The 26,999-nt window shown below is 44.0% G+C and overlaps 1 protein-coding gene across 2 annotated transcripts in view; it reads right to left on the bottom strand.

Annotated features, from left to right (window-relative positions):
* SLC22A23 (solute carrier family 22 member 23) overlaps positions 1-26,999 on the bottom strand; it is a gene marked incomplete at both ends in the record, with an annotated part of 209,383 nt that overhangs the window by 126,105 nt on the left and 56,279 nt on the right. For both annotated transcript variants that reach the window (XM_080710883.1, XM_080710884.1), the window contains one exon: positions 25,959-26,113. In XM_080710883.1, the coding sequence (XP_080567009.1) occupies positions 25,959-26,113 (155 nt within the window). The remainder of the gene's footprint in view (positions 1-25,958; positions 26,114-26,999) is intronic.

Genomic DNA, 26,999 nt, shown 5'->3' with positions numbered 1-26,999 from the left:
TGCTTTCAGATTCTGGGAGCTTGCTGGGCGTGGTGGCACACGCCTGTAATCCCCGCGCTTGGGAGGCTGAGACAGGAGGATCGCGCAGGTTCGAAGCTAGCATGCTGGCTTAAGAGACCCTGTTTCCAAATAAAAAGTATAAAATAGGTCTGGGAGTGTAGCCTGGAGGTAGAAGGGCTTCCAGGACCCCCAGTACCACCACCACCACCACCACCACCACCACCGAAAAAAAAAAAGATTCTGGGAGCTTAAATAACATGCTGCCTAGCTGGCAAACCGCTGGCTTTTAGAAAGGCCAAGGACTCTACCTGGGAGGCCAGAGTCCTGCCTGAAAGCCCCAGCTTGGGGCGAGGGAGCCAGTACACTGATTGACACGGATGTCTGCTCCATCTTCAGGGAACCGGATGAGCTGCACGTTAAGAATGTAGGGAAACCATACCCTGACCCTTCACGCAGATGAAGTCCTCAGTTATACCCAAACATCCCTGATGAGAGCTTTCCCATCATTTAGTGATGGGTTATTTTACTCATGCATCAAAAATCCCCAATCTGGGGTTGTAGCTGCATAGTAGTGCCCTTGGCTAGCATACAGGAAGTCTTGGATTCAATCCCTAGCACCATGGGGAAGGGAGAGGGAAAGCGTAGGTAATAGAAAAATCCTTGTTGAGCATTTTCTGTGAGCAGGCACTATGCTGCACAGAAGATCGAGCTCAGCTGTGTATCTTCCTTTCAGGGAACTACAGTGAAAATAACAGCATGATGCATGAGGGCCCGCCATTGGGGTGAGGGAGGGTAGAGAGGGACCTTTGCGACCATTCACCGCTGACCCCTCCCCCATGCTGCGCTCCTTAAAACACGAGTTGAGCCTGAGTGCTCTCATCAATTTGCTGAGCCTTATTCTGACTGATAATCATTCATCAATCAATACTTGCCAGATACGGTGGAGCAATCAGTGTGGAGTCCAACCAACTGTTTTGGCATTCAGCCCGAATCTATCTAGGTCATGAGGCTTCCTTTTTGACACTGCTGATTGAACCCAGGGGCATTCTACCTCAGAGATACACACCTGGCCCTTTTCATTTTTTAAATATTTACTTATTTATTGTTTCGGCACTAGGAATTGAACACCCGGAGGTCTTCTACTTTTATTTTGAAATAGGGTCTCACTAAGTTATTTTGCTAAGGTCTTGCTAAGTTGCTGAGGCTGACCTTGAAACCCCTTCCCCTGTGGTCCTCCTGTTTAGCCTCCTAAGTGCTGGGTGTGCACCATGCTGGGCGTGCACCATCATGCCCAGCTGGTCACAAGGCTTTTTATGAGAAATCTCAGCATATCGCTCTATGGATTCAACTCCTGTATAAACAACATCAGCAGTCCTGTTTCCAAATCACTAATATATGCTAAGATAATGTGCCAATAATGTGGAAGTCTAGCCTCCTTTCAGCTTTAACATTTTACTTTATTTTTTATTTATTTTTTATTTTATTTTAATATTTTGCGGATCTGGGGATGGAACCCAGGGGCATTCGACCTCCGAGCTACATTTAATAAAAATAAAAATAAAAATAAAATAAAATAAAAATAAAAATAAAAAAAAATAAAAATAAAATAAAAATAGACCCCTGCCCTATTTTTTTATTCTTTATTTTGAAACCGGGTCTCACTGAGTTGCAGAGGGCCTCACTAAGTAGCTGAGGCTGTCTGAGAACCGCGATCCTCCGGTCTCAGCCTCCCGAATGCTGGGATTACAGGCATGTGCCACCATGCCCAGTAGCTTTAACATTTTATAATCACACAGGTATATATCAATTGTGTCATACTGTGGCATAGATTTTCATCACAGGCTATGAAGTCCTGCCTCCACTCTGCTAGTGTTTAGGTGCTACTCCACGCCAGGCACAAACCTAGGCACTGGAGATATGGTGGGGAACAGGAATGGTTAGTACCTCTCATGGTATTTTCTCTAGAGTGGGGGGACATGCTCGGAGACACACACATGCAGGTGGAGGTAAGTTTAAAGAACTTACCCTAGGTGGCCTGAGAGAGCGCCCCAGATGTCACCTAAACAGAAATCACAGTGACAAGCGCAGCCAGGTGCGCAGAGGTCTGGGCATTTGGCCAGAAAGATTATAAATGACCCAAAGGACCAGCAAGAGCCCAGAGGTCCCTGTGGCCATGGTGGGCTCCACAGACCTCACAGGCCGCAGCAAGGTGCTTGGCACGGACAGTGAAGACCACTGGAGAATGTGACAGGGACTGCTGGGCACCCGCAGGGCATGCGCTCCCCTTCTCTGCAAGATAAGGCCATTCCCTAGACACCCTTGCATTGGCTGTGGGCAGGTTGCCGGGTCGTAGCTGTAAGAAGTGGTTCCTTGGACTTCTGAGCTGTGGTCCCAGTGGGAAGGCGAGCTCCCCAGTTCTGTCCCTCCTCCCTGTTAACTGGAAAATACACAGATGACTGGATCAGCAGTACAGAAGATGACCGGGGCTCCTGCGTCAGGAGACTGTTACAGCGGCCCGGGCTCACTGTGCTGACGGTCAAAATCAACTCCACGTCATTTAAACCTATTGTTCTGGTCTCCCATGCTTCACAAATGAAGCCGTGGGCAAGTATGAGAGGCCTGAAGTAGGTCTGATTCGTGGCATCTAAATGTCACACTGGTCATGAGTGGGGAACGAGCAGTCCAGGCGTGAGCAGGCAGCAGAGGGTTAGGTGAGAAGCTTTCAGAGAGTTAACGCAGCAAGAAACGGAAGGGCTTTGCCTCAAGGGCTTACGGCGGAGGCGGATGGACACGCAGGGACTCAGCCAATGTGCAAGCGCTGCTGAGAGGAGGACTTGCTGATCAAGGGAGAGAGGCAAGAAAGGACTCTGCGTGGAAGGTGGTTCTATTGATGGAGATTGAGAGGAAAAGCTCCGAGATGGGAGGAAGGCAGGTTCGGCTTTGACCCCAGCGAACCTGAACTGTCTGCTGGTTGTTCATGTGGCACATCTGCTTGGGATGTTTGAATTTGGAACTCAGCAGGAAGGTGGTTTCCAGGCTGGTGATTTTGGTGAGAGTTGCTGGTATCCGGAGAGGACCTAATGCCATGAGTTTAGTGGAGCTGATAGGGAGAAAGAGTGAGTGTAGACATCTCAGAGGCCGTAAATCCAGCCTTCTTGAGAGAAGCCACGTGGACCTGGTGTCATGAAACAGGCTAAAGGGACTGGTCGGATGAGGTGAGTGGGTGCCAAGGAGTCAGTCAAGAATAAACTGCTGGGCGAGGGATGATGAGGCAAGGGAATGGATAGTTCAAGGCCAGCCTGGGCAACTTAGTGAGACCCTGTCTCAAAGTAAACTAAAAAGGGCTCAGAGGTAGGGCACCCTGGGTGCAATACTCAGGACTGGAAAAAAAAAAAAAAAAGAAGAAATCAATGCCTTTGGCGTCGTGGGTTAGGGAAGAGTGGGGTTGAGTCCCTGAGATAGCATGTGGAGTGCAGGTTTGGGGGATCTTTGCTATGAGAGGGGGGAATGAGGCTGCGACTGTGATCCTAGTTCCAGCCTCTACTGGTCCTGTCCAGTGTGGGAATCGCCAGCTGCACGTGGTTACTTCACTCTGAATGAAGTGGCTTGTGCTATCAGGACAAAGGCGCTGGCCTCAGCACTCCCCTAAGATCCTCTCTAGAAATCATGTCTTAGGTTGGCTCCTTTTCTCCTAGAGCTCTGAGAGAGAGAATGGGAGAGAAAATAAGAGGCTGTGTTTTCTCAGGTGGCTCAGGCTTTGCTTTGGACACATTTCATGCCCACCAAAGCTCATGTTGAAGTTCAGTTCCCAGTGTGGAGGCTTGGGGAAGCGAGGCTTTTAAGAGCTGATTAGGTCATGGGGCTCCGTCCTCAGGAATGGACCAGTGCAGTTTCCTGGGCGTTCTCGCTCATGGATGTGTTATCAGAAGAGGGGGTTGTGTAAAGCAAGCCGAGCGTCTCCTCTCATTCACATGCTCCTCTTGCACATTCCTGCTCTCTGGTCTGTGTTTCAGCCACAAAGAGGCTGTGCAGGTGTGCACGCCACGCTCTTGACTTCCGGAACCGTGAGCCTGTTAAACCTCTTTTCTCTATCATTTTCCCTGTCTCAGGTATTTTGTGATAGCAACAACAACAACAAAAAAAAAACCCCAAAACTCACTCCTTTGCCCAAATTCCTCAGGGTTGTGTTTATAAACTGTTCATGCTGACTTCCAACGTTCAAAGAGATCGGACGTCTGCATGCTTTTCAAAAAGTCATTATCTGCAGGTTTGCAATTATTCTTTTATTCACTGTTCTATGACAGGGGATGAAAATGAGTCTTTCCGTCACTGGGAGGTGCCCTGCCTCTCCCTCCGCACTTTTCTCCTCTCTTGGAGTTCCACATAGATGCCAAAGCAGCCACGAGAGAATGGAAACACCAACTGTGCAAACATTCACTTCCACTGTCACAAGGTGGAGAGGAGAAATGCCAAAAAGAAGAGCTTGGGAAAAGAGCGAAAGAGCAATTACTCCCTGATGAGAACACAAAATAAGACCCTACGGTGACCCCACGAAGGAAATGGAAAATCAGACCCAACCACGAGCAGGCCAGAGCACCCACTGTGTTTGGGGGTAACGATTACAAAGGAGAAGAGGGATGTGGACGCTGCAGAATCCCAGGCCTGCAGCACGGACGCACTGGGCGGTGCGTTCTGGAATTCTATTCAAGCCTTTCAAAGAACAGGATCCCAGTATCAGAGAGTAACTTAATACCCGCCTCCCCCCACTCCAAACTCACATGACGGTTCTCACAGCAATTCCTATGCAGGGTTGGTAAGCGCCATATGCCGGGGACTCAAGAAGCCCAAGGGATACCTGAGAAAATGGAACAGTGATCCCAAAGAAGACTATCTTTCCAGTGACAAAATTACCAAAAGGATAATGTTCATGGTACATTTTTTTTTTTATGGGAAATAAAGGCTTGGATGATTAGTTCTCTATTTCACTTTTCCCAGGCACACCTTCTGCTTCAAAGAGGAATCTCTTGGGTTGATCTCATTCAGATGCACAAGCAATTACCATCTCCTCACAACCTGTGGGTCAAGAAGGGCATGCCCCTGCACCCTTGGAGTTACCTCCCCAGACACAGAACAGAGCACGTTATTAGCACATTCTTTTCTCCCACAAGAATCTGGCTATGGCTCTCTCAGTACGGACAGAGGAAAGACCAAACACCTTAAGGCACCCATGTCCCTCCATGGCTGGGGCCCCTTCTCTGTCCCATCTGTGCAGAGCACCCCCATAAAACTCTTATGTCCTTTGTGGGGTAAGAGGATGGAGAGGCAGAGTGGCTGTTAGACCACAAAGGAGACAAGGGTGAAGGAGGGTAGGTCCAGGCTGACCATCAGCCCAGTAACAAAAAGTGGAAGCCGGGGAACGGGACTGAGGACGAGGAAAGTGGGTCACTGGCGTGGGGCTGGACTCTGGGACCCGGGTCCCTGAGGTGGGGTAGGCAGACCGCCGCCATTCATGGTTGTGTTTTTGGCCATCTCTAAGGTTCTTATATGTTATGCTCGCATATTGTAAAAAACTTTATGTTAGCACAGGCACATTCGAGACTGTCTGACTGTGCCTCTTGCAACTGAAGGTGGACATAAGATTTTGAAGGCTGCCCGCGTTTGCATCTGGACTTGCTGCTCACCAGAGGCCAAGTGACACTATGACTGATGGCAGAAATGCAGGCGTAACAGGAGTGTGACTGAAGTGGCAGGAGAATTGAGACCTCGTGTGAGCCTAAGGGCACAGGTATACCGACGCCACCGAGCCCAGATGCCACACCAAGGACCATGGGCACTGAACCCAGCAGTCCCTTCAAAGGCCACTCCATTAGCAGGAAGTAGAATAGGAAATGGGCACTAATCAAAGCTTCTAGTCCCTATTATAGCCAGAAATGGATCGAATGCCTATTTAATTAATACTGTCATAACATCCCAAATCTAACTTGGTCTTCAAGAGATGGAAACTGGTTAATAGAGCCGTGAAGTGACACCCAGTACAATAAGCCACTGAGTTTCACTCAGGAGTGGGGAGATATATGAAGTCAGAGAATTCTGTGCTGGCAAAACCTTAAAATCATGAATGCCATTTTAGACAGCAAAATTATGTAAAACGCATCACATGCACTGCCATTATTTAAGTCAAAATGCCAAAAATACACTAAATAAGAAATTGAATCCAAAACTAGGTCTTTTTACTATTTATTCCAACAAGGGTAAAGGGGCGACTTTGTTTTAGGAAACATCTGTATCATCCATCACAGGAAAGTCCTCTATTTGGATTGTATTGGTTTTGAAAGTGTATGTTGTTCATATTTTGGTTTTAAGTTTTGTAGATGTTGGGAGAACTATTACAAATTCCTTATGATTGTCCACATTTCAATAATATTGTAACAACATAGTATGAGTCAAAAAGGGCGCTATTGGGAATAACATAGGGGTGACTGTCAGGGGCACTGGAGCTAGGGAGAGTTGGGTTTGAATCCTGACCCGTCTTCCTCTGTATGTGACCTTGGCAAGCCACCTTCTCTAAACTTCTTCTAAATCCATTTGTAAAATGGAAGTGATAGCTGGGCCTGGTGGCGCACGCTTGTAATCCCCGCGCTTGGGAGGCTGAGACAAGAGGATCACGCAGGTTCGAAGCCAGCCTCAGCTACTTAGTGAGGCTCTCAGCAACTTAAGTGAGACCCTGTTTTCAAATAAAATATAAAATGGGTCTGGGAGTATAGCCCGGAGGTAGAAAGCCTCTGGGTTCCACCTCCAGTACCACCAAAAAAAATAAATAAATAAAAATAAAAATAATAATAATAATGAGTCTATTGGGAAGATTAAATAAAATGTTTATAGCACTTAGTATTGCCAAGGCATGCTGGGAAAATTCAGTAAACCTTATCTCTTACTGAATTAGCATCACTAACAAACTAAACAAGGCCCAAAGATTAAAGGTATCGGTTTCCTTATCTGTAATACAGGGCTATTAAGAGGATGAGTTTTATACAGTTAGTATAAAATTAAAATACACCTATACATTTGTGTGTGTACATTCCTATAACTTAGCATAATGCCTGAACTTAGAAAATGTTCGATTAGTAGCTTCTTATTTTCAAACCATTGTGATATGTCAGTTCCTCCGTTTTGCTCCTTAAGATCAAAATGGTGTGTTTAGCACCCTGACATATACATGCCACCCACACGCACACAAAGGGAAGTTTCAACCCAGCTTTCATCTCAGCTACTATCGACGTGACTCTTAGACATCAGGCTACCAATGATTCTTTCTAAAAGAGGTATGAGAGTGATATAATGAGATAACAGCTAAAACCACGCCTCTAGCACGGAGACCTGCTGACCGCTGAGCAAAGGACCAAGGATGGAGTGCACGCAGTTCCAGAGCAGTAAAGACAGTCACAAGTTCCTACTCTACTACAAAGGAGCCACTGCTGCTCACCAAAGAGAGCAAGTCATCATTCTGCCTACGTCCTACTCCCTCTCAGGGCCCTTGCTCGCCCCCACAGCTCGAAGGCCAGGGCTTTTACACACTTAGAGAGCAATGCCGGATTTATAAATGAAAGTGACATCAGAAACTCCAAGTCACCCTGGAGCTTCAGCAAAAGTTTTCGCTCTCGCTCTCCTCTCGCTCTCCTCTCGCTCTCCTCTCGCTCTCCTCTCGCTCTCCTCTCGCTCTCCTCTCGCTCTCCTCTCGCTCTCCTCTCGCTCTCGCTCTCCTCTCGCTCTCCTCTCGCTCTCGCTCTCTTCTCGCTCTCGCTCTCGCTCTCCTCTTGCTCTCCTCTCGCTCTCCTCTCGCTCTCGCTCTCCTCTCGCTCTCCTCTCGCTCTCCTCTCGCTCTCGCTCTCCTCTCGCTCTCCTCTCGCTCTCGCTCTCCTCTCGCTCTCCTCTCGCTCTCCTCTAGCTCTCCTCTCGCTCTCGCTCTCCTCTCGCTCTCCTCTCGCTCTCGCTCTCCTCTCGCTCTCCTCTCGCTCTCCTCTCGCTCTCCTCTCGCTCTCGCTCTCCTCTCGCTCTCCTCTCGCTCTCCTCTCGCTCTCGCTCTCCTCTCGCTCTCGCTCTCCTCTCGCTCTCCTCTCGCTCTCCTCTCGCTCTCCTCTCGCTCTCCTCTCGCTCTCCTCTCGCTCTCCTCTCCTCTCGCTCTCGCTCTCCTCTCGCTCTCCTCTTGCTCTCGCTCTCCTCTCGCTCTGGCTCTCTTGTTCTCTCTTGCTCTCTCTCTCTCTCTCTTATTATGTAAAACTGATATGAATGGGGAGCTGAACTAGAATAAAATGGTTCTTAACCACTCCCCTGCCCCCCACCCTGACCACCTGACTCTGGGTTGGAGGGAGTTCTGAGCCCTTTCCCAGAACTGACACAAAGCAAATACATGGCAAGACGTGTTTGCAAAAGGCACAGGTGAGCAGGGACCTGAGCACCTTTGAGCTTTCAAACAAGAGCAGCCAGAGCCAGCTTAGAACACAAAGTGTCCTTTTCTAAGAGAATCATCAAAGGCCCTGCAGAAGACGAGAGGGATGGTTGGAAGACCACAGCTTGTGATCAGAAAGCCATCATTTTCTGGTTTCTGGGTTCCATACAGGAGCTCTGAAAGGTCTGCGAGCTGTCCTGCGCACCTGGGCTTCTGAGCTGTCCTGCACTGTCATATGGAAATGCAACCCTGAGAGCGGCAGCCCGATCTGCACCCTTCCCTCCCTTGGCAGACTCCTTGGGATTGTTTTCTTTGCGGTCTTTACAACCCAGGATAGAACCTGATGGCCAGCCCTATTTATGGGCAAGCATGGCTCCTACAGGCCCGGGTGCTGGGCTGGGAGGCTCGTTCATGCAGACAGAAGGCTTCTGCAGAGGGGGCAGCCAGCTTGAACACACATAAAAAAAACAAGCATTGCCTGCATTTCATTCCTGATATTTGCTAGGTCAGACACGTCCTTAGGCCTAAAATTGAAGGGTGCGTGAACAGCCTTCCTTCCCTAGAAAATGAAATTGAACAAAAAGAAAATGAACCTTGTGCTATTCAAAGTAATGTCCTTCATCCAGCAGCTATTCTACCTGTTTGGGAGCAAACATTCTCATTCCAATCAAATCACAATAGGGCTTTCCAGCATTCGTGCCTTCAAGAAAGCAGTTAGTCAAAATATATTTTATACTAGAACATTACAAACACCGGAACTAGCCCAACAGCTGTCTTGCATGTAAGCTGTTAAGTTTTATGAGTTAACTTTAAAATATAAAGAAGGGATGGGATATATATATATATATATATATATATATATATTCTCAATGACTTGTCTAGCATGTGTAAAACCCCAGGTTTGATCCCCAGCATTGCAAAAATAAATAAATAAATAAAATAAAATAAAATAAAATGAAGCCAGGTATGGTGGTGCATGCCTGTAGTCCCAGTACTTGGGAGGCCGAGACAGAAGGATTGTAGGTTTAAGACCAGCATCAGCAATAAGGGAGACTCCAAGCAACCTAGTAAGACCTTGTTCCAAAAGAAGGGGAGCTGTGGGGGTATAGCTCATAGGTAGGTGGCCATGAGTTCAATCCTCAGTACCAATAAATGAAATAAATAGGTATATAAACATTTATCATTTTTATAACATCCATGGATTGATAATATATGGAAGGGTAGATTGTTTTTGTATTTTTGTAAGTCGACAATGGCTACCAGTATTCTATCTCTTCAGTGTTTTTTCTTAATAATTCATGTGAGTGATGGATACTCGGGTGATCTGACAGAAGAGTCGAGGTCCTCTAGAAGGATTTCTAAGGAGAATTTTTTTCCCCTAGAATATATTACCTCTTCTGACCCCTGAAAATGCTGGTCTTGAACCTGTGCAATATATGGAAATATATGCAAAATATGGGTGGGATAGGAGGGAAACACACCAAGAGATGTGTGCATGTAAGAGTGTGTGACTTTCGATCTCAACCTCATATATAATTACGAGGCACCAATAAAAGTATAAAAATGTGATAACATGGAGCTCTGGATGGATGCTCTTGGAGAGGTAACTTATTAAGCTGGCCACTGGAAAAACAATTATAAAACAGATTCTTGCTGTCCCCGGACGGTTCCACCTCTTCTGTGAGCCTAAGCTAGTAGCCACTGTCCACCCAAAGTCCTTTCGATGACATTACCAAGCCGGCTGTCAGCCCAAAGAGTTCGCAGGAGAAGCTCTAGCGAAGAAGGGTGAATGATCTCATTGCAGGAGCGGTGCTTTCAGCAGAATGGACACCATGGAGGCGCCCATCACAGGGAGTCCACAAACACACACATGCCCAGCAACATTTCATTCTACCTCCAAGTTACGCCCTCAGCCCTATTTAAAATTTTTTGTTGCTGTTGAACTGGAGATTGAGGCCAGGAGCATTCTTCCCGAGCTACACCCCCATTTTTTATTTCTTTATTTTGGAACAGGGTCTCGCTAAGTTGTGGAGGCCTCACTAAGTAGCTGAGGTTGACCACGAACCTACCATCCTCCTTTCTCAGCTTCCCAAATGCTGGGATTACAAGCATGCCCCCCACCACCACACCCAGCTCCCCTGGCCCTATTTTATTTTCATTTTGAAACAGGGTCTTGCTGGGTTGCTGAGGCTGGTCTTGAACCTGTGCTCCTCCCGTCCCAAGTCCTGGGGTTGCAGGCATGGGCCTACACACCCTCTTTGCCCATCAACATAACTTCTCGGCTTCAGGATGGCAGTCACTTTCACCCTCTTGACCCTCTCTCTGCACAGTCCTCAGCGGTGAGAAAATTGTTCAAGGTCACAACTCTTGAGTGGTGGGCTTGGCTTAAAATCCAGCTCTGGGCTCCACCTTAGCTACTTCTCAATTACGTATGTGCGATTTTGAACACGCATGCACACTTGTATGCATATTTGAAAACCTTAAGATACGGGAATAATTGAATTAAAAAAATAAACTACATCTGTTGTAGACAGCAAAAAACACATGCTTCCAGCACCAAGATGACCAGTTAAATATTGAGCAAATGACCGAGAATGGGCCCCCAGCAAGCCGTGCTCCCCCAGCAAGCAGTTCTGGTGCCGTAAGGATAGCCACGTGCTCTGTGTGTGTCTAGCTACAACTTCCAGCCCTTCTCGGGATTTTTAAATGTTAACTCATGAAATTTGCTGCTTATCTGGAAGGCAGCTGCTGGCCTGGCCCTAGTGTTTGCAGTGTTCTGGAGTAAAGTGTTCTTTGACCGCTTTTGGAGGGGACAGAGGATGGCAGATCCTACTGCGCTGTGGTCAGTATTATGAGAAAGCAGGTGGGGAGTGTGGCCAGTCGTCACTGCTTTACAGGATGGGCAACATGACTTCACTCAGAGAACCCAAAGGCCTCTCTCCTGGACTCGGTTAATATATCTGAAACGCCCCCCCCCCCAAATCATGGAGGAGAAATGGTTCGGGTGACTTCAAAGAAAATGATTCAAAGAAAATGATTCAAGTTTTTTTTCTTACTCATGATAAGAAACCAATCTCAAAAAATTATTTTCTTGCACAGCAAAGTGGATGTGTCTCTGAACTGTGCACCTGTATATAAAAGTGGCAGAAATGGTCAACTTTATTTTCTGTATATTTTATAACAGTAAAACAAAAGAGCAACTTCCTTTCTTGACCTAAGGACAAGACAGTATTCCTGTACTGTAGGAATACATGAGTTAAAACCTATGCTCAAAATAATTCATATTACATGAATTGCTAAATTGCATTAATGTCTCCTTTGCCACAGTGCCCTCTGACCCACTAGGAAATCATTGCGACACCCAGTGGACACTTTTCAATGTCTTGCATCATTTGACAACACGTTGGCCTCGTCCTGGCTCCCGGCCACCAGACCATTCTGACTCGTCCCTACCACTCAGGCCGTTCATCCCATCTCACCCAACAGGGTCTTCTACCTCCACCCATTATCCTTCTCACACAGGACACAGACCCTGGGTGATCTCAGCTACTCCAGCAGCCTTCAGCTGCTGCCTCTACACTGAGGATCCAGACCTTGCTCTTGGACATCTGAATAGCCAGTCACCTACTAAAGCAGTGCCCTCAGATGCCCAGAAGGTACCACCATGTCTTAAACAGAAGGGAGTGGTCAGTAGCTTCAAACTGTAGGATTTAAAATCAGATGCCTGGGCCAAATCCCTTCTTCACCATTTAGAGAAAAATCACACCCATCCTGGTGCCCAAATAGGCCACCTGCTCCTCTCTCTGCCTCCAGTCTTCTAGGCTGTGGGTCCTACTTTTTGGAGTCTGGCCTTCCCCGTGGCCCTAACCTTTGTTTAGGCAATCTCCTTCCTCACCTAGATATGGCAACAGACTCCCAGCTTCTAGTGTGGCCTTCTTTTTTGGCCTGTTTACCTCTACAGCTTGGGTGAGATTCTAAAATACCCACCAAAAGCACTTCTTTCTTGCTTGGGATGCTTCAGTGACCTGCCACTATTGTCAGAGAGGACAGCATATTTGTATGTTGTCCCATCTTCCTTATCAGCTGTGCTACTCATGACTCAGGTCCCGGCCACGTCCTAATTACCCAGAGTTCCCAGAATGCACTAGGCTCTAGCCAAATCCTGATGACCTATTGTACCCAGAGTGCACTAGGTTCCAGCCAAGCCCAAATCATTCACAATACTCAGAAAGCACTAGGCTCCAGCCAAGCCCTAATTATCTGCAGTACCCAGAATGCACTAGGCTCAGCCAAACTCTGATGGCCCACAATACCCAGAATGCAGTAGGTTCCAGCCAAGTCCAAATCACTCACAGTACCCAGAATATACTAGGTTCTAATCAGGCCTCAAGTATCCACAGTAGGCTCCAGTCAAGCCTGAATCACTGATGATACCCAGAATGCACTAGAATCCAGTCCAACCCAAATGGCCCACTGTATCCAGAAAGTACTAGGCTCCTGTTGCCTTTGAGAACTCACTGCAAACAGCAATCTCAGAACTCAAGACCAAGGAGTCTCGGATACTGAGTCCAGTCAGAGCCTGTCCGTGAGTCTTAGTGTCTCAGAAGGCAGAAGACATGGCTTCTTCTGCATCCTCTGCACCCGTCAGTGCCAGACACTGAGGACATGAGTGAGCTGACACTCTGTTGTCCTTTGGCACCTGGTAGGTCCTCCAATGTTTGCCTAGCAAATGACCAGAGGATAAAGTTGTGGGTCCAAAAAAAAAAAAAAAATACAATTTGAAGCAGAGTTTATCTGGCATGATGTGCTATTTTGAAAACCAGACACTGACGGCAAAAGGATTTTTGTTGTTGTTGCTGTTGTTTGTTTGTTTTGTGATATTGGAGATTGAACCTGGGCATTCTACCCCCATTCTAGCTCTACATCCCCAGCCCTTCTTATTTTTTATTTTGTTTATTTATTTATTTATTTTTTGGTGGTACTGGGGTTTCTGGAAGCCCTTCTACCTCTGAGCTATGCTCCCAGATCTATTTTTATATTTTTATTTGGAAACAGGGTCTCTTAAGCCAGCGCGTCTGGCTTCGAACCTGTGTGATCATCCTGTCTCCACCTCCCTACAAGCGTGCACCACCACGCCCGGCTTTATTTTTTATTTTGAAACAGGGTTTTGCTAGGTTGCTTCAAGTCTTGCTAAACTGCCGAGGCTGGCTTTGAACCTGTGAGCCTCCTGTCTCAGCCTCCCAAGTACAGGGATTACAGAGGTGTGTCACCATACCCAGCTGACAGCAAAGTTTGTGGCTTTGCACCATTTAAGCTGTATTTCTCTCTGTACTTTTGGCCAAGATGATGTCTCTTTACTAACAGTGAGTCTTGGCAAGCCAGTAATGATTTAACTTCCCACCAGATATGTCTGGGTGCTTTCAAGAAGCCTGGTCTTCTTTACTTCCTTGTAGTTTATTCATCTTTTTACTTTCTTTTAAGTGCAGGAAAAAAAAAAAAAGAAAAAAAAACATTACAAAGTCAGTCCAATATTGAATGAATTTCTTATGTTCCTGAATTCTCTCTTCCACTCATCCCAGTTTTTAGCTTTGTGGCCAACATCCTGCTTTTCCAAGTGGGGAATAAAAAAAGTTCCAGAGAATAGAACAGGATTCCCGGAATTTACCTGCAATCCCAACAGAGGAATGTGTGGTAAGAGAGGAAGAAGGAGCGGGGGGCGGGAAGGGCAAGGCTGTGGATAGGAGGGCAGGGGCTAGAACCTGGGGAAAGGGAAGCTGTTAACCATTAACCCTCCTCTATCATTTCATCTCTTTCCAGGTGGCCTTTGAAGCCAACTGATACATCAGCCACACAGAGAGGGAGGACGGAAATCACCATTGCCAGCTGTGGATTGTGTGGAATTGAGGAGGCAACTGAGGGGCCAGCACTCCCCCACCTGGTTGCATTTCCCCATGGAACCTTCAACATGGAAGGAGGCTGTGGACGAGGTCGAGTTTAGGATTAAAAAGAAGTGGCATTCTAAGACCGGAAGGGGTGGTGAAGCCCTGTGTTTTTACTCTCCATCTGTTTCCTCCATGAGTCATTCTAGGAAGGGATCCCACGCTTGCATGGGCTCTATGGTCTACAGCCATCCCTGGACCCCACAGAGAGGGAGACAGGAGAGAGAGATCACACCCTCCGTCCTGGTCACAGTCAGTGAACTGTGGGAACCGCACTACAGCTCAGATCTCCTGACTCCACTTCCCCTGTTAGCGCAGTGAACAGCTTTGTTTCATACACAGCACACAAGCACCATTAGAATTCCAGTCAGGGAAAAATCCAGTCCATCAGGGTATGTACAATTTAATAATATCCTCTACTACATGAGAAAGGCATCTAAATACTCGTAATTTAAAAATACCTACATACCTCCCATCAATACTTGTCCCCTCTGATTGTGAGAAAGCCCAAGAAATAATTGCTCTGAAGCCTATCTACACATTAGGCAATATATACTTATTTTCTTGTTCTAACTATTGGACAAAAGACTGGGTATATGGGTCTCAGTGATATCCTCTGCCCCAATAGTTTCATTTTTAATATGGAGGTGAGATAATATAGAGATAATATATTACATGCACAATGGGCATATAGAAATTTGTATTTTTTCAGAGAAAAATATATTAAAAAGGCCAAAGTTTCTGCTTAAATATGTAAGTAGGGATAGAAAAAAAGATTTGCATTTTTTTTTTTTTCATTTGGTACTGGAGACTGAATCCAGAAACATTATCTGAGCAACATCTCCAGCCTTTTTATTTTTTATTTTAACCTCGGGTCTTGCTAAATTGCTAAAGGTCTCACTAAATTGCTGGGCCTGGCCTTGAACTTTCAATTCTCTGGTCTCCGCCTCCCAGGTACTAAGATTCCAGGAGTGTGCCACCATGCCTGGCTAGGTTTGCATGATTTTTATTTGAAGGACTAGCAAACACTGAGAATAACTAGTTCTTGATGGTGTGCTGTGTGTCTCTGGTAGAAGGCTCACCCCTCAGTACTCAGGCCAGTGAGCGCTGGCACTAATATTGAGGGATGGGCCACTAACTAGCCATTCCAGCATCCCTGCCTTCCTCAAGACTGGAATTCTATTACCATGTGTTTCTGGCCTCAGTCAGCAGTTCCGCCTGCTCAGAGATGGGGCAGAGGGCCAAGCATGGTGGCACATGCCTTAATTCTAGTACTTGGGAAGTTGAGACAGGAAGATCACAGGTTCGAGGTCAGTCTCAGCAAGTAGTGAGATTCTCAGCAACCTAGCCAGACCCTGTTTCAAAACAAAACATAAAAAGGGTTAGGGGCATAGCTCAGAAGTAGGATGCCCTGAGTTCAATCTCCAGCACCATAAAAAAGAAACGGGGCAGAGGAAAGACAGGGTGATAGAGGGCAAACATCCTATTTCTTTTCTGTTTATCACTTTATGCCTTTGCTTTCCACAAATGTTTGCTTTCCACTACAGGGTTATTAACAGGTTTTCAGCAAAGAAAAAGACCTGGTAGTATGGTCTTGATCTGTTCTGATTTCCCAATTGTGCCCCATTGAATCCGGGTAAAACCAAAATTCTTCTGAAGCTTAAGAAAAAAAAAGTAAAAAGAAAATGGCTTATGGTAAGCTCTGACTCATTTTCTTGGTTGAAAAAGCCCTGTAAGTAGAGCCCTTCTCAACAGAGAGAACAGTGTTCTTGCCTAGAGGGCACCCTGCTTAGAGTGAAGACCAGACACCTGGAGGTGGGAAAGGGTGGGGGCCACAGACCCACTGTTCATGCGTGGCATTCCCTTCCCTCAAAAACAATGCAAATATTTGCTCCTCAGAAGCCGACCACAAGAGGGTTGAAGCCATTCCTACATGATGGGCATAATTTCTATTCTCTTCATTCTACACTGGTAGAACTTACTATATGAAGCCATATGGCTAAATCCATTATATATACATATATAAGCTCTATATATGTGCACATATATATTTTATATGAAATACATTTTATATGAAATAAATCTTATAGTGGTGATGCTTAACAATACAATTTACCAAGATAAGTTCCAAAATTTTAAGTAGCATACACAGACTTAAGTATAATGAAATAACACACATAATTAAAATAGCACACATTGCAGGAGGACTTCAGAAAAACAAAATCATAAAAATAGACAGGATGGCAAGAAAAAAAGACCCTACACCAGCACATTAGAAACTATTCAACCAGTTCCCTGAGAGTCTAAAACTATTAGTGTCATGTGAGAAAGAGACCTACACCTCACCCAGAGCAAACTCCACATTTTTCTGAGTCTATTTACTATTAAAGTCAAGACTGGCTTCTCATTTTGCAAAGTAACCAGTACCGTAGTCACCTGTAAAACTTCTGGTCTCTCCTTGATATTTGTAAAATTCACCCATTACTTAGGCTGTTTAGATTTAAAGAATTAATATAATGAGACAATCTCTGAGAGCATATTTAAAAGAAATTGTTCACTGTTGCTAGGAAGAAAGAAAGAAAGAAAGAAAGAAAGAAAGAAAGAAATTAATTTCGTGAAATAGAAAAAACTGGGACTCTCCCAAATACATTCTATGAAGCCAACATCACACTAATACCCAAACTGAATAAAGACAGTTCAAGGAAGGAAAACTACAGGTCCATATCTCTGATGAACTTGGATGCAAAACTATTAAACAAAATATTAGCAACACGCATTCAAAACCACATCAAGAAAATCATACACCATGACCAGGTAGGGTTCATCCCAGGGATGCAAGGCTGGTTCAATATACAAAAATCAATCCATGTAATTCACCATATAAACAGAATCAAAGAAAAAAAATCACACGATCAGTTCAATAGATGCTGAAAAAGCATTTGATAAAATTCAACATCCATTTATGATAAAAGCACTGCAGAGAATTGGAATAGAAGGAACATACCACAACATTATTAAGGCAATCTACAATAAGCCCACCGCCAACATCATATTAAATGGGGAAAAACTTCAAGAATTCCCCCTAAAAACAGGAATGAGATAAGGATGTCCACTATCACCACTTCTCTTCAATATAGTACTAGAGACTCTAGCCAGAGCAATAAGGCAAGAAAAGGAAATCAAAGGAGTACAAATAGGAAAAGAAGAATTCAAACTTTCACTATTTGCAGAGGACATGATACTATATTTAGAAAACCCAACAAACTCAACCAAAAGGCTTATGGGGAACTGATGAACAAATTCAGCAAAGTATCTGAATACAAAGTCAATTTTAAAAAATCAGAAGCTTTCCTGTACACCAACCATAAATCCAATGAAAAAGAAATTCACAAAACATTTCCACTCAGGATCTCCCACAAAAAAATAAAATACTTAGGAATAAACTTGACCAAGGAGGTAAAAGATCTCTACAAAGAAAACTATAAAACACTGAAAAAGGAAATCGAAGATCTTAGAAGATGGAAGGATCTTCCATGTTCATGGATTGGCAGAATAAATATCATTAAAATGGCCATGCTCCCAAAAGTGATCTACAGATTTAACACAATGCCCATTAAACTACCAAGATCATTCCTCACAGACATAGAAAAATCAGTCCTTAAATTTATCTGGAATAACAAAAAGCTCAGAATAGCCAAAGTAGTTCTCAGCAACAAAAACCATGCAGGAGGAATCACAATACCTGACTTTATACTACAAAGCCATTATAATAAAAACAGCATGGTACTGGCAAAAAAACAGATACATAGACCAATGGATCAGAATAGAAGACCCAGAAACAAGTCCACACACTTTCAGCCAATTGATTTTTGACAAAGGGGACAAAAACTTACACTGGAAAAAAGATAGCCTCTTCAACAAATGGTGTTGGCAAAACTGGTTAACCATATGCAGAAAATGGGAAATTAATCCCACTTTCTCACCCTGCACAAGAGTCAATTCAAGATGGATCAAAGACTTGGAAATCAAACCGGAGGCCTTGAAGCTTCTTGAAGAGGGCATAGGTCCAACACTACAACACATAGGCACAGATAAACATTTTCTCAACAAGACCCCAAAGGCACAACAAATTAAAAGGCGAATCAATACATGGGATTGCATGAAACTGAAAAGCTTCTGTTCAGCAAAGTAAACTGTTAAGAACCTCAATCGAGAGCCAACAGAATGGGAGAAGATTTTTGCCACCTAAACCATCTAGAATATACAGAGAACTCAAGAAACTCAACACTAAGAAAACAAAGCATCCAATAACAAAATGGGCAAATGAACTAAATAGACACTTCACAAAAGAAGAAATTCAAATGACCAATAAATGCATGAAAAAATGCTCAACATCACTGGCAATCAGAGAGATGCAAATCAAAACTACCCTGAGATTTCACCTAACTCCAACTAGAATGGCAATCATTCAAAACACAAACAACAAAAGATGCTGGCGAGGATGTGGAGACGTGGGAACTCTAAGTCATTGTTGGTGGGATTGCAAATTAGTGCAACCACTTTGGAAAACAGTATAGAGAATCCTCAAAAGAATGGGAACAAATCTATCATTTGATCCAGCAATACCACTTCTGGGTATCTACCCAAAAGATAGGAAGCCAAACTACCAAACTAATGCATGTGTATCTATGTTCATAGCTGCCCAATTCACCATAGCCAAACTATGGAACGAGCCAAGACGTCCATCAACAGATGAATGATTTACAAAACTGTGAGATATGTACACAATGGAATTTTATTCAGCCATTAAAAAAAAACCTCAATTACATCATTTTCAGGGAAATGGATGGAACTGGAGGACATTATGCTAAGTGAGATTAGTCAGTCATAAAAAATAAGAAATCAGATGCTTTCCCTAATATGTGAGAGGGCAAAACGGGTCATAAGAGGAACTCTAGATGAAAAAGGAAATCCTATAGAGAAGCAAACAAGGCAACCTAAAGGAGGAGAAAGGAGGGGGGAAGAGGAAAATCTCTAAAACACACAATGTACTTAAACATATCGAAGTCAACCACTAAGCTAAGCAAGGGAAGGAGGGATAGGGAAGGAATGGGGTGGGAATTGGATAGGGGTTAAATCAGTGATGTGTACATGTATGTACACACAAGTTTTTTTTACCCCAATATTATGTATGAATATAATGCACCAATAAAAAATTAAAAAAATTAGAATATTCAGTAATATAATAAAATGAAAAAAGAAAGAAAGAAAGAAAGAAAGAAAGAAAGAAAGAAAGAAAGAAAGGGAGGGAGGGAGGGAGGAAGGGAGGGAGAGTCCTTACACTGAGGTAAGGACTCCCTGCCAACAAGAGGTATTATTAAAAATTGGTAAAATAATATAGGGTGGGTGTAGCTCAGTGTTAGAGTGCTTGGAGAGGATTCACAGGGGTCTGGGTTCTATCCCCAGCACCACAAAAATAAATGAGAGAGAGAAAAGGAGAGAAAGAAAGAAATACTACTACTACTACTACTACTACTACTACTAATAATAATAATAATAATAATAAAAACAATAAAATTTATTTCCCACAAAACTTACTACATCTGATTCAAAAAATATTTTCCCATTGGTGTGTTTGGTTGCTGATGTTTTAAAGGATGTGGTCTCACCAGGTTGCCCAGTGTGTGCTCAAGCTCCTGGGCTCAGCTCCTCTTGCATCCTCCTCCTGAGCAGCTGGGACTACGACAGTGAGCCACTGAGGCCAGAAGCTTCTTTTGAAGTAAGGCACATCTTAAGCAATGCTATATTATCTTGCCTGTGATATAATGAGTCCTGGATGGGAAAGGGATTTATTCTCCAGTCAATCTTTTCTGCTTATGTTGAGAAGTGAAGATAGAAGTCTCTATGTCTTTGATAAGATTTTATTTTCATAAACAAGTAGGGAAATGTGATCTATTTGCTTCTTTTTCTTGGTCTGTGTCCCTTGTTGACTAAATCAAATGTCCTACTGTGTGTGTGTGTGTGTGTGTGTGTGTGTGTGTGTGTCCGTTCAGAAATAAAGATAAAATTAAGACACAGATGTAGCCCAAGTGTATTTAATCATGTCAGTGTCTCACAATGGTCTCAGAGGCAGGCAGGAGCCACTCCTCCTGTGGCCCGGCATAAACTCATTCAGCTTGGCTTCTTCTCTCTTGCCACTGCCACCGTATGCTCTGCTTCCACATAAAGACTTTGGGAAGATCCCAATAATCTCTATTTTATGTCCTAATTACACAACTACTTTTTCTTTGGGCAAAAACACACAAATGTTTAAAGGCTAAGATAGTCAATCACTATATACCTTAACAACAAACAAACAAACAAACAAAAATCAGAGCAGAAAAAACAAAAACCCTAGGCAGCCTTGCAAATAAAGCAGAAAATGTTCACAAGTCAGCAGCAATTCTCGAAATGATGAGTCTACCCTCCTGGTAAACGATACTAGAAATCAAAACAGCAAAAATCATTACTTTCCTACTTATATATTGCCAAGCACCTGCAAGATTAAAAAAAAAAAAGGCAAATGTCTGTGTTTGTTCTGAGAAAGGGCAGACCTTCCTAGCAGAGGCAGTAAGTGAGATAAAACCAGGATTCAAGGGGGGAAGAAAACTAAATAAAACAAACAAAAAAGCCATCAGACTCTTAGAAATATAACTTTCAAATAATCTGTGTCCAGAAGTTTGAAACTTAGTTTTAGACGAGTTCACTCCTGTGAATCGGTTGATCAGCAATTTCCTTCAAGCAAAACAAATTCCTAGTGCCACCTAAGCACAAATACGACTTGTGTGCTACATGGTGGTAAGCACACTGGCTGGTGACTGACTGTCCGCGCCTCCCTGGTGACTGGAAGCATGTCTCAACTTCCTGTCACTAGACCCTGTGTCCCTGACCGCCATGGATCCAGAGAGACAGGCCACTCCACCCCGGCTCACCCTCATCCTGCGCCAATCCTAACTTCCCATCAGGACTTCAGTCCCTTTATTTGATTCTCTCCTCCAGTGTGACTCTTCTGCCATCTCCAAATCAAATTCCTCTTACTTTCACTGTTTATTTTATTTTATGTTGTGTGGTACCCGAGATAGAACCCAGAGGCATCCTGCTTCTGAGCTACACCCTCAGCCCTTTTTTACTTTCAGTTTTTTGAAACAAAATCTCTCTAGGTTACTTAGAGTCTCATTAAGTTGCTGAGGCTTGCTTCGAACCTATGAACCTTCTGTCTCAGTCTCCCAAGTACTGGGATTACAGGATTACTATACCTGGCTGTTTTAATATCATTTCAATGAACTCCAAGTCATCTTTCATATATTCTTTCTTTCTTTCTTTCTTTCTTTCTTTCTTTTGTTATTTCTTTCTTTCCTTTTTTATTTATTTATATTTGGGGGGATACTGAAGGTTAAACCCAGGGGCATTATACCTCCAAGCTATACCCCAGGCCTATTTTCTTTTTTATTTTGAACCAGGGTCTTGTTAAGTTGCAGAGGCTGGCTTCAAACCCACAATCCTCCTGTCTCAGCCTTGCAAGTACTGGGATTACAGGTATGTACCACTGTGTCTGACCTTTTGCTTTATTTTAGTTGTGCTATTCTGATACTTTATTATCTCCAACAGTGGGCCACTGGTAGTCACTTGAACACTTGTATTGCAAGACATTTGTCATGATGTTTGGCTGTTCTCAAATTCAAGAAAACCCAATAATCACTTTTTTATACCTCATTCTACTGCAAAAAAAAAAAAAAAATTTAAAAGCTGCTTGTACAAATACATATGATCAAATCACACAAATAATGGAGCTAGAAAAATGGTACAAAGGAGAAACTGAAGTAGGGAAGTTAAGAAGAAACCAGGAAGGGAGATCAGAGTTTAAAGCTTGCATTGTCCGACTCACTCATGACTTCCTTATATCAGTGGTTAAAATGTTCTAGCCCACTGGTCAAATAGGGCCCACCACTTGCTTCCACAAATAAAGTTTTATTGGAACACGGCCACACCTATTCATTTATAGCTGTTTTCGCGCTGCCATGTCAAAGTTGAATAGCTGCAACAGAGACCATATGGCCTGCAAACCCCATAAAAAATTTAATGCTTGTCCCTTTACAGATAAGTGTGCAAACATCCAGAGTATATGATTATCTGCCTTGGAGATAAATACAAAGTAATTTCCTAGAATAAGCATACTCTTTGTGTAACTCTGAAGTAGAAGAGAACTTTCTACTATAAAGAGCTCCTTAGTTAGGCGTGGTGGTGCACACCTGTCATCCTTGTACTTGGGAGGCTGAGATAGAAGAACCTCAGGTTTGAGGCCTGGCTCGACAACGAGATCCTGTTTCAAAATAAAAAATGAAAAAGCAATAGGTTTCAGAGGACCCGTGGCCTGATGTCACATCATGAGTCAGTAAGACAAGTTCATGTGAGGCTGAGACAATACAATCCAGGGACAGTACATGCCTAGTCTGGCTTAATTCTGGGACGGTCTCCAGAGATGGCAAATGCCAGCCACACATGCAGCCCTTCCCTATCCTCCTTCCGCAGCACTGGCAGACATGGCTAATGGACCCAGGTGTTTTCTCTTTCTGGGCCCTCAAGTGTCCTCAGATGTCTCCTAGTTCTCTGGCAGCCTCTACCAATCGTTAGCACTTGGCAAGCAAGGTAAAACCAATAGGCCACCCCTGCTGCAAGGCAATTTGCCCTGAACACTCTGTTGAAGGCGTTGGTGAGACTGAGGTTATACTGTCTGTGAAGCCCCCAGGTGCAGCTGTTCTATTTCTTTAAAGTGCACAGCCATCCCCTTCAATGACAGTGCATGAGGAGGACCCAGAGTACCATCCTTCTGTGACAACGGAAGCCAGCAAGGATGGCTGACTAGAGAGAAGACCCCATCAGAGATCTGAGTGCAGGACCAAGAGTCTCCCCGGGAAAGAGACGGCAGCCTGCCCTGCGGCACAGACAACAGAGGTCAGGGCTCGGGACAGCATCTCAGGCCTTTTGTCTGGGGGCATCAAGCCCAACACTCCTGTTTCTTCAGGGAAACAAAACTCCCCAAGACCTTCGCCTAGCCCTCCCAGACCACGGACCTTGTCATGCAAGTGTCTCAAAAGACTTCTCCAAGTGGCAGGGTCTCCAAAGTCAACACAAACAGACTGCAAAAGGCGATTCCTAAGCAACTGCGGCTCACAGATGAACGGATAAAGACAGCATGGTCTATACACACAAAGGAGTTTTATCCAGCCATACAGAAGAACAAAATTATGCCATCATCTGCAGAAAATGCCTAGGCCCAGAGACCAGCATGCTAAGTGAGACCAGGGAGTCTCAGAAAATGAAGGGCCACATATTCTCTCTCATATGCAGAGGGTAGAGAAAGAAAAAGAAAAAGGAAAGGGATCATATGTAAACTAGGAGGGAGACCAATGGAATAGTGGAAGGAGAAGAGGGAAGGGGAAGGAGAAGGGGAGGGATGGGGAAGAAAACAGACCAATAATGTTATGTGTATATATGGGTGCATCACTATGACTCTATCACATACGATTACAAATGCACCAATAAAAAGCATATTAAAAAAGAAACTACAATTCAGTTAAATGTCAAGAAAGGATGCCCAAAGCACCGCAGGAAGCATTGCTTCTGAGGGGCAGTGGAGTGACTTGAAGTCGCTGAAGTTGTTGGATACAGAACAGTTTTATAGATACATGGTCCTTCATCTTGCTCTACCAATTAATCTTCTGACCTAGGTGGAAGTCCACCCACTAACTCCGCGCAGGACCTTTTTTTTTTTTATGATTATGGGGTTTATGATTATGGGGATTTCTAGCTGCCAAAAAAACCTTCTTCCTGCCTGAGGTGTAAGCCTAAGTTTCTTTGTTAGAACCAGAATGATTAACAAAGTCAGGGTCACGTGGTATTTGCTCCCCTTTGACAGAGGTCTGCACCCTCCTCCCACACTTTGCACCCTCTTCCTGCACTCTTGGGGAATTCTTAGCTTTTCTGCTAGATGTTATTTATTAGGTAAACCTGTTTTTAGAATATGAAGGCCCTAGGTCCCAACTCTTCTATCTACTTGCTAATTACTTTTAGTGAAGGGACTCTGCATTATAACAGCTGCCTGAGTGCCTGGCAATAACCAGACCCTGACTGTTTTTTTTACGTTTTGAAACCAATTTTTGGGATACATTACTACCAAATTCATTTTTTCAAATTCAGTTTCCAATACATTAATACCAAAGTCATTTTCCAAGACCAGCACATTAATACCAAAGCTATTTTCTACCAAAGCTATTTTCAAATATATTTTGAAGCCATTTCTCAATACTGGTACAGCTAAGAAGCTGTATCACAAGTTGATTATATTTCTAGTGGAACAAAAATTTAGGTTATCTAAAGAAGTCTTTACTATGTAAATTTAAAAGAATTAGAACCATGCTTATTTTGTTATGCTGGAAATTACTACATAATCTATACTGGAAGCCTACCCATGTTGTCCAAGGGAGAAAGACAAAACATATCCTAAATTACAGTGTTTTCAACAGATCTTTCTACACAGCAATTAGAAAGCATAAAGCTAGTTATTAAAAACATTCCACTATGCCTGAAACTCTCCTTTTTATGGGGATGTGATCGTCTTCTAGAAAATCAACCATGAATAAGTAAAACATAATCATATTTGACAGCAGAAATAATGTAGCTCCAAGTATGATTGATCAAAGGAAGAAAACTTTCTTAATCCTTTTTTCTTATAAAAAGCAAATACAAGCTGGGCATAGTGGCGCACACTTGTAATCCCAGTACGTGGGAGGCTGAGCCAGAAGGATCATAGTTTTGCGGCCAGTCTCAGCAACTTAGGACCTCCACAACTTAATGAGACCCTGTTTCAAAATAAAGAATAAGAAATAAAGCTGGGGATTGTAGCTCAGAAGCAGAATGTCCCCGGATTCCATCCCCAGTACTAAAAAAAAAAAAAAGCAAATACTACCAAATCTTGCCATTTATTCTTCTAGCCCTACTACTTAGAGTTCAATTCCAGACCACTTAAGGTCATCTCTGGGCACATGAGAATGCAGAAAATTTGAATTCTGTATGGCCTTTGAGGGGAGACAATCAAAGAAGAAAAATATCTTCAAGAGTTAAGGAAAAGGCTAAGTTTGGACACACGGTAATAAATATTTAGTATGCGCTTCTGGAACCAACTGCCAGGATACCCAATTAGGCACTGGATTTGGCAATTCACAGAATGTCCGACACAGAAAATTTCAGAGGAAAGCGAAAACCACTCCATATCAGCCACGGGCTGATCCTCACTTCTCCACACCATTGTGCAAACCCCACGCCTCCGATGGCGGCGAGCCCAACCTAGACATAAGGATGAAGTAGACTCTTATCTCCCGCAAAGGCGCTTTCGCAACCATCGTGGCCTCTCAAGTTTGAACTTCAAAGGGACTGCCATTCCAAACGACCAGTGTGCCTGGTGTCTCCCCCAGAGCCATAGAGGCAACAGTGCTTTGTTAGTTTTTATAACGCTAGTGATGAAGGCTTCTACTTACGTAATGCATACAAGGTGAGAATTATTCCAGCCAGGCAAAATCCTTCAAAGAACCTGAGTGTGCTGAACATTGTCACGTTCACGGACAGTGCCACCGTCAGTCCAAAGATGAGGATGAAGATGATGGAAAATAACAGCACAGGCCGCCGGCCGACCCTGCACGTGGAGAGGGAAAGTTAGGAATCGTGGTTAAACAAGAGGGCCGCACTACATGCTGAAACTCAGTACCCACTAGGTGCTCAATATATGTTGAATGAGTACTCGACCAAAAGTCTTCATGCAGTGTAAACCCACTCCACTAGATCATGAACTACTGGGGACAGAAAGCCCTTTGCGATCTTTGCCCCAAACCCCTTATTCTGGAGCTAAAGAGCAGAAATCAAATAGCCGCTGGGTGCCAGGCATTGTGGCCCATGCCTGTAATCTCAGTACTTGGGAGCCTGAGGTAGGAGGATCACAGGTGTGAGGCCAGCCTTTGCAACTTAGCAAGACCCTGGTTCAAAAATAAAATATTACAAAAAGGTCTGGGAGTGTATCTCAAAGTAGAATGCCCCTGAGTTCCATCTCCTGCACCAAAAGAATAAAGTTACTTGGAAAGAGAATTGAGATTTTTTAATCCAATTCCTGTTGTTGAGTTTATTTCTGAGTATAAACAAGGATGATTCAAAGCAGGAGGAACAGAATCAATAATAACTCCCCAAACGTAAACCTTGACACACCCAGTATAAAATGTCTTGGGAAATCACTGACCTTTGGAACTGGACAGAAAGTCAACATGGGCACGGAGGGAAGAGGCTCCACTAGGGTGATTACCTAAGCCAGGTACCTGACCTCACGCATAGGCTATGTGGCCAGGGTGCAGGCAGCTGCCAATCCATCTTAGCTACATGATAAGAAGTAGATCTCAAGAAACCAAGACAGCTTGTGCTTTAAGTAACCAGTGTGGTCTCGACAGTGGGTTCACAGTAAAATCCACTGGAAAGGGTGGCAAACACACCAAGTTTGTGGGTCCCTGAGCTGGACAGTGCTGGCCTAATGACCA

Source organism: Muscardinus avellanarius (assembly GCF_963383645.1).
Source record: "Muscardinus avellanarius genome assembly, chromosome: 14".
NCBI classification, from domain to species: domain Eukaryota; kingdom Metazoa; phylum Chordata; class Mammalia; order Rodentia; family Gliridae; genus Muscardinus; species Muscardinus avellanarius.
Note: the sequence above shows the minus strand (reverse complement) of the source record. Positions and strands in the feature narration are given on the sequence as shown.